Source organism: Erythrolamprus reginae, chromosome 3, assembly GCF_031021105.1.
Source record: "Erythrolamprus reginae isolate rEryReg1 chromosome 3, rEryReg1.hap1, whole genome shotgun sequence".
In the NCBI taxonomy this organism is placed as follows: Eukaryota; Metazoa; Chordata; class Lepidosauria; order Squamata; family Dipsadidae; genus Erythrolamprus; species Erythrolamprus reginae.
Window position 1 is genome coordinate 149,378,053 of NC_091952.1, and position 8,067 is coordinate 149,386,119.

Consider the following 8,067-nt stretch of genomic DNA (forward strand, 5'->3'; position numbering starts at 1 on the left):
CTAAATGGCTCATAGTGAACAATTGATTCACTGAATGCCTGTGGCTGTTGCTTTCCAACCATAGCACTTGCTTAATGGCCACCACAAAAAGATCATGAAATAGGTTGGTTTTACAACGATCATGACATATAGCCAAAATGGGCAGACTCCATTACAGCTATAAGCTTAGCATTATTTGTATAAAAGGCATACTTTGTTGAGTTGTGAGCCGCCCCGAGTCTTCGGAGAGGGGCGGCATACAAATCTAATAAATTATTATTATTATTATTATTATTATTATTATTATTATTATTATTATTATTATATCTGTTTTATTACGTGAAGCAAGCCCAGTGCTGCAGTGTTGACTTATTTACTTGAGAGTCCTGCATTTGGTATAATGAATTCAAAATATTGAAATGACATGGGGGAAAATAGACTTTGTATTCTTGTTTCCTGAATATTCTTCACTCTTACTACACATTATGATTTTCTATTTTGTCTTCACTTTTGTTTTTGTCTGTTTCAGATTTGTGCTCCTTTCAGGGCCAGCTAGAAACAGGCCCCTTCTTCCCAGCATGTTCTGAAATCAGCACCAGATTTTCAAGTCTTAATATGAATCTTGTACAGCCTGCTTTTCTGCTCTGGCAGATTTTCCCCCCCTAGAAGGGGAAAGGATCACATATCCATATCCTCTTAGAAAGTTTGAAAAACAAAAGTAGATTAAATAGAATTCTATAAGCACGTATAATATGGGCTTTCCTAAATATGCCCATGTCATACCAACACTCCACAGTCTGCATTGGTTGCCGATCAGTTTCCGGTCACAATTCAAAGTGTTGGTTATGATCTATAAAGCCCTTCATGGCATTGGACCAGAATATCTCCGGGACCGCCTTCTCCCACACGAATCCCAGCGACCAGTTAGGTCCCACAGAGTTGGCCTTCTCCAGGTCCCATCGACAAAACAATGTCGATTGGCGGGACCCAGGGGAAAAGCCTTCTCTGTGGCGGCCCCGGCCCTCTGGAACCAGCTCCCCCCAGAGATCAGAGTTGCCCCCCCTCCTCACCTTTCATAAGCTCCTTAAAACCCACCTCTGTCGTCAGGCATGGGGGAACTGAGATATCCTTTCCCCCTAGGCCTATACAATTTATACATGGTATGTTTGTGTGTGTGCTTGTTTGGTTTTTAATAAGGTTTTTTTTAGTTATTTTAAATATTAGATTTGTTATATGCTGTTTTTATTATTGTTGTTAGCCGCGCCGAGTCTACAGAGAGGGGCGGCATACAAATGTAATAAATAAATAAATAAATATTATAATATAGTCATAATTATATTGATTTTTCAGAATCATCAGCTATATATAAAGGAGCTGAAGGAGATGTACAAAGTGACATTTAACCTAAGGAACATGAAAAGGTTTTGAATGGTAATGAAGTAATTATGCAGCTTAGTTAAACTAGTTGTGGCTAATCAAATCACCATTTTAGGTTTACCAATCTGTTATTGATTGTATAACCATCTTGTCCATTCTTAAATTACTGTACCTAAATTCTAAATTTATATTTCTTTATAGCCATGACTTTGCTATGTATTAACTATAGCCATTTAAATGCTAATGTCCATAGTTCCTTCATTGTTTTAATTTTTAAAATTTTAAAGCCAATACCTGTTATACTACATCAGCTGTTGCATTGATGTTATGCATTATTTATAAAATAAATATTTCACACTTTATTTGTGGTCAGAATGCCACTGTAATATTTTATTTCCTGATAATATATGCATATCTTGAAATAACAAAAAACTTAAAACATATGCTTACTTCACAAATGTCTAGCCAAAAATGATCTTCATTTACTGAACTAATTAAAAATAACCCAGCAGATAATTTTAGTTCTAAATTATCTTTGTTGATCATTCTGTTCCCTTGTGCAACCTTGTAAATGTTTATTTAATAGAAACAGGTTCATAGTACTTAGTGCATGTGCCAATTTTCCCAATTTTTCCCAATAAGTTTAATATTACTTAAATGAAGGATAGGCATGAAGCTAATATAGCTTTATTTAATCCTTGCAAACTTTATCCTAGAGGTTCAAGAAATCTAACATAAATCTGGAAATCCAGACAAAATAAGGAGATGCTTGAAACACAACATGTATGTAGTATGTGAAAGAGATCATGCTGCAAATTTTATAGAGATGGACCTTTTATGTACATAAGATGGAAAAATAACTTTATAGCATATTTTCTATAAATACATACATAAAACATTCACTTATAAATCTCATTTGCTTCAATTTATTAAGAGAGCCATGTGTTAAAAAATACCACATTGGAACTGTATTAACCAATTAATACAGGAACTGTATTAACCAATGGGCTTACATTTACCTGGATTTTGTTTCAGGACTGATTAGATACAATTCACTTTACAATGTTTAGAGTTCTTTTTGTCTTGCCTATTGTCTTAAATAAAAATGAAAGAGTTTCTCAAATGAAGGCATTAATATGTCATTCTCCAACTCTTTCCAATACAGTACTAAAAATCTGAAAGGCATGATACAGCTTCCACTACAACTGGTGAACATTTTATATTATAAACAAAATAGGAAAAAAGGAATTTAATCCAGTTAAATAAAAGTGTCCAAAGTGCAAACTGGTATGTCACATGTTTTTCAATTAGAGAAATCCATTGTTTTTCAATTAGAGAAATCCATTGTGAAACAAATAGAACAATCTGAAAATGAGATGAAGACAAAGGAAAGCCGCACAAAGAAAAAAGCAACAACATCGCACTAAAGTAGCTGTGCTTATAACAGCACAGCTCAAAACTACTTTAAAACTATACTCAAAACTACTTTAATACTCAAAACTACTTTAAAAACACAGAAAGTTTGTATTACAAACTGAGTGTCTCGTATGGAAGGTAAAAACCAAAATCTGTAATTAGAAAAAGGGAGAGGAGAATGGGGCTGCGTAGTAGTGTGTTGCAAAATAAATGGATAATTTGGCATGGGCTGGTAGCTAACTCCTTCAACATTTACAGAGACTATGTCAAGACTGTTACATAGAATTTTTATCCAGTAATGTTAACAAGGCGAAAGCTGTGAATTAGAAATACTGTATATGTTTAACAGTGAAAGCTTCCAGACAAAATACTTGTAGAAGAGTTTAATATCCTTCCCATTTCATTTGATCTTGATCTTCAACCCAGGCAGCATCATGTCTCCACAGCAAATAATAAGACCAATCATGTTGCATTTGGAGAAAAGACGGGTAGTACTGAAGTCTTACATAAATGCACCCCACTCCCATTTCTCTGCACATGTGGGATTCACATTATAAGTCAGTGTCAAGTACTAACATTGCTCTCATGGCATGACAATTAACTCTCAGGAAATGAAAAATATTACTTCAGAATTCATGCAGGCAGTTGTGAATTAAACAGCATCTGCACAGGACTCTCCCCACCCCCACCCCCAAACACAGATTCATAAACATTTCCTTCCAGTTTTTAAAATCGCCGTCTCTTTTCTCCTTCCAAAATGAATGTTACCTACATTTTCTGTCTGGAAGAGTCACACGATGGACTAACATGCTGAAGTGCTACACCACTTTCAGACTGCTGAGATTTGTAGTCCGATATGCTTTGTGCAGCACAGTGTTTCTTCAATAGGTAGCAGATAATGACTACCAACATCACAATCGTAAGGGTGACGCTAACAATGATGGCAACCAATGTCCCTCGGCTGCTGCCAGCCTTTGGTGGGGCAAAAGAAGGAGGAACAGATAATTTGGGGTAAGTTTCAGTTTCACCTGAAAACTCGTCTGGTTCTTCTGTGGGCTGCTCACAGAAGTTGTCCCCTTGAATACGTCCATCGGGACAGATGCATTTGTAACTGCCAGGTGTATTTATGCACTTCAGGGAACCACAGTATCCAGACTCACACTCGTTGATGTCTGTGCATAGTTTCTGACCATCTGCTTTCACATCTAAGATGAAATGTTCCGGACACAAGCAATCATTCACACCGTGAGGGTCACACTGTGCAGCGCATTCAGTCTGGTTACAGACTTGGAGACACTTATTAGGATTTTTGGGGTCTGGACTATATCCCTCAGAACATGTGCATTTATACTCTCCACCAACAAGGTTGCACTCATGTTCACACGTCAAATCAAAGCACCCCCAGTTTTCCCGGAGGCATTTGTCATTCGTCAGCACATAGCCTTGCCAGCAGTCGCAATGAAATGAGCCCTCGGTGTTAACGCACACCTGTTCACAAAGCCCTGGTGTGGCCTGACAGTCATCGATGTCCACGCAGCTCTTGCCGTCGGAACCCAGCATATAACCCTCAAAGCACATACAGACTCCAGAGTCACCCTGAGGCTCACAATGATGCTGGCATCCTAAACTGGCACAGGGGGACCAGCAGCTCCGTTGGTCCTCCAACAGCGTTTCGCCTTCCGGGCAGGCGCAGCGGGGGGGGCCTTGCTCGTCCAAATGACACTGATCCTGACAGCCCCCATTTTGCAACTGGCAATCCCAGGCGCCGGGCGCGGCCGACCCCCATTCGAAAGACCCGTTGCTGCCCTGAGCGCGGCACTCCAGAACGACCCCCAAACTCTGCACCGCCACCGTGGTGCCCGGCGGAGAGGCCACCAGGTCGCTCTCTCGGGCGCCGAAGGGCGTGAGGTAACTGACGGCGAAGGTGGACGGCAGGGGCCCGCAGGTCCCGTTCGGATAGCTGTACTCGCAGAAGATGGCTTCGGCGGAGGCGTCGCACGCGCGCTCCTGCCACTTCAGCTGGCGAGTCACCGCCACGCAAGTGGGGCCGCAGCGGGGCCCTTTTGCCACGGACCCGTTGCTCTCCCAGGCGACGAAGTCCGTCCGCTCGTCGCCGGTCGCCCACTGAAATCCCCTCAGGCGTTTCGCCGGCTCGACGCAGCGATTCTCGGGCAGGCGCAAGCCTAGCCAGGCGCTGTCAAAGTGGTCGCGCGGCAGGAGCAGCAGCGCTATGGCCTCCGACGCCACCGTGGAGCGGACCGTCATGAGGTGCCCGCCGCCCGCCTCGCACACGTCGCCCGCCTCGGCGAAACTCCTGGACATGCCGAATAAAGCGAAGCAGGCGGAGCCCAGGCACTGCGCACCTAAGGGGACCGGCGCCGGAGACGGTGTGGGCGACGCCAGGCTCGCGGTCAGGCTGCCCATCGCCACTAGGAGGAACCACATGTTGGCGGGCGGTGACGGCGAGCGCTCTTCGAGTCAAACTGAGGTGCCCCGTCGTCGCTTCCCGTTTCAGGCGGTCGCGGCATTTATAGCGCCTTCCTTGCGAAGGGAAGCGAGGGGAGGAGGGGAGAAAACAGGGAGAAATGAGGGAAGCGCCGCCCGCCCAGGAGGAGATCTCCCCCTGGAGCAGAGTCAGAGTCTCTCACACTCACACCCAGCTGGATGCAGCGCTGAGAAGGGAAGCCAGTCCGCCCCGCCCTCGTTTCCTCGACTCTTGGCGCAGGAAATTGAGGCTTCCACCCGAGCCTTCCGAGTCCGGAGAAGTGTCTGCTGCGAGCAGCCAAATGCTAGATAGCGTCCGCAAAGTTAACTAGCTTTCTTTTCTTTTTCTTTTTTGCTCTTGAGTTGGCTCTCCAACTTATAAAACCACATCTGACCGCTCACTGCGAGTAACAGCATGGAACCAATGCGATCTTTGTTCCAAACCTGGCCCCAAGTTGCAACTTCTTGTCTTTTGAAATGTCCTGTGGTGTGGAAGTGCTTCCCTGGCTGAGGCATTTGCTCAGTTCCGGCATGTGATCTATCCTTAAATGCCATACTTCGCTTCCTACTTTGTTGCTGAGCCCCAGACTACAACATAACACATATGAACACATTAACCTCGCTGCTAATGTGGGCAGCCTCTGGCCCATACCCCCTTATCTTTCTTGGAGACCTCAATCTACCTCCCATTAAGTGGACCCTAAACAAGTGCATGACTGAATCCATCCATACAACCTTATACAACACTGTTACCAATCTGGGACACAATCAACTAGTAACCAACAATACTAGATTCAACAACTGCATTGACCTCATATTCTTAGAAACATAGAAGACTGACGGAAGAAAAAGACCTTGTGGTCCATCTAGTCTGCTCTTATACTATTTTTTGTATTTTATCTTAGGATGGATCTATGTTTATCCCAGGCATGTTTAAATTCAATTACTGTGGATTTACCAACCACGTCTGCTGGAAGTTTGTTCCAAGGATCTACTACTCTTTCAGTAAAATAATATTTTCTCATGTTGCTTTTGATCTTTCCCCCAACTAACTTCAGATTGTGTCCCCTTGTTCTTTTGTTCACTTTCCTATTAAAAACACTTCCCTCCTGAACCTTATTTAATCCTTTGACGTATTTAAATATTTCGATCATGTCTCCCCTTATCCTCCTGTCCTCCAGACTATACAGATTGAGTTCATTAAGTCTTTCCTGATATGTTTTATGCTTAAGACCTTCCACCATTCTTGTAGCCCGTCTTTGGACCTGTTCAATTTTATCAATATCTTTTTGTAGGTGAGATCTCCAGAACTGAACACAGTATTCCAAATGTGGTCTCACCAGCGCTCTATATAGCGGGATCGCAATCTCCTTCTTCCTGCTTCCTATTATACATCTAGCTATGCAGCCAAGCATCCTACTTGCTTTTCCTACTGCCCGACCACACTGCTCACCCATTTTGAGACTGTCAGAAATCATAACCCTTAAATCCTTCTCTTCTGAAGTTTTTGCTAGCACAGAACTGCCAATACAATACTCAGATTGAGGATTCCTTTTCCCCAAGTGCATTATTTTACATTTGGAAACATTAAACTGCAGTTTCCATTGCTAGTAAAGCTAAATCATTTACCATATTACAGACACCTCCCTGTCTAGTAGAAATCCAGACCAATCTCTCTATGCTGTGTCACATGCAAAGTCATGGAATCAATCATAAATCAATCCATTAATTACCATCTAGAAACTAACAATCTACTCTCTAACAAACAATTTGGTTTCAGAAAAAAATTATCCTGTAACTTGCAATTCCTACACTGCACAAACATATGGAATCCTGCCTGCCTCAACCAACATAGAGGCAGCACTTGGATATCCGTTTCAATAACCATCTATATGCTTGCCATCCATGAATCTGTCTAATCCTGCCTTGAAGCTATCAAGGCTGACAGCTGTCACGACCTCTTCTGGAAGTGAATTCCATAAACCAACGACCCTCTGGATGAAGAAATATTTACCTTGATTTGTCCTCACTTTCTTATCTATGAGCTTTAGGGAGTGCCCCCTTGTCCTAGTATTGTGTGATAGAGAAAATATTTTTTCTCTATCCACCTTTTCTATCCCATGCATGATTTTATACACTTCGATCAAGTCACCCCTTACCCAACTAGACTTGAAATCCTGGGCTTAGAAAGCTTAGAGCTACATCGCCTTCACACAACCTAAGCATAGTTCATAAAATCATCTGCTATAACATCCTTCCTGTCAACAACTACTTCAACTTCAACCACAACAAGCACACAACCACAACAAGCACACAACAGATACAAGCTCAAAGTAAACGGCTCCAAATTTGATTGTAGAAAATATAACTTTAACAACGGAGTAGTTAATGCCTGGAACTCACTACCTGAATCTGTAGTTTCATCATCAAACCCCCAAAACTTTACCCTTAGACCAGCGGTCCCCAAACTATGGCCCACGGGCCGGATGCGGCCCGCTGAAGCCATTTACCCAGCCCGCGGCAGCGTACGAGATTTTACCATAAGCTCCCGAATCTCCCCTCCACTCTGCTGCTGAGCATCTGGCGGCGGCAAGGAAGAGGAAGAAAGCCAGGGGGCGGGGAGGAAAGCACCCTATGGCAGAGCAGCAGCAGTTCCTCTCCCTGAAGGCGAGAAAGAAATTGGCCAATTGCAGGCCCGCTTTCCTCCCCGTCCCCTGGCTTTTCTCCTCCTCCTCCTCCAGACGCTCAGCTGCAGACCATCTTGGTCCCTCCAGTGCTGCTTTTTTGCTTTTTTTTTCCCTTCAGGGATTT

The 8,067-nt window shown here is 43.2% G+C and overlaps 1 protein-coding gene across 1 annotated transcript; it reads right to left on the minus strand.

Moving 5' to 3' along the window:
* Positions 1 to 1,714: 1,714 nt before the first annotated feature.
* On the minus strand, positions 1,715 to 5,300 carry LOC139165833 (thrombomodulin-like). Its single transcript, XM_070749065.1, is given in 3 exon segments — positions 1,715 to 5,223; positions 5,225 to 5,281; positions 5,283 to 5,300. Coding segments are annotated over 3 exon segments (1,758 nt in total). The 3' UTR covers positions 1,715 to 3,540.
* Between the last annotated feature and the right edge of the window lie 2,767 nt (positions 5,301 to 8,067).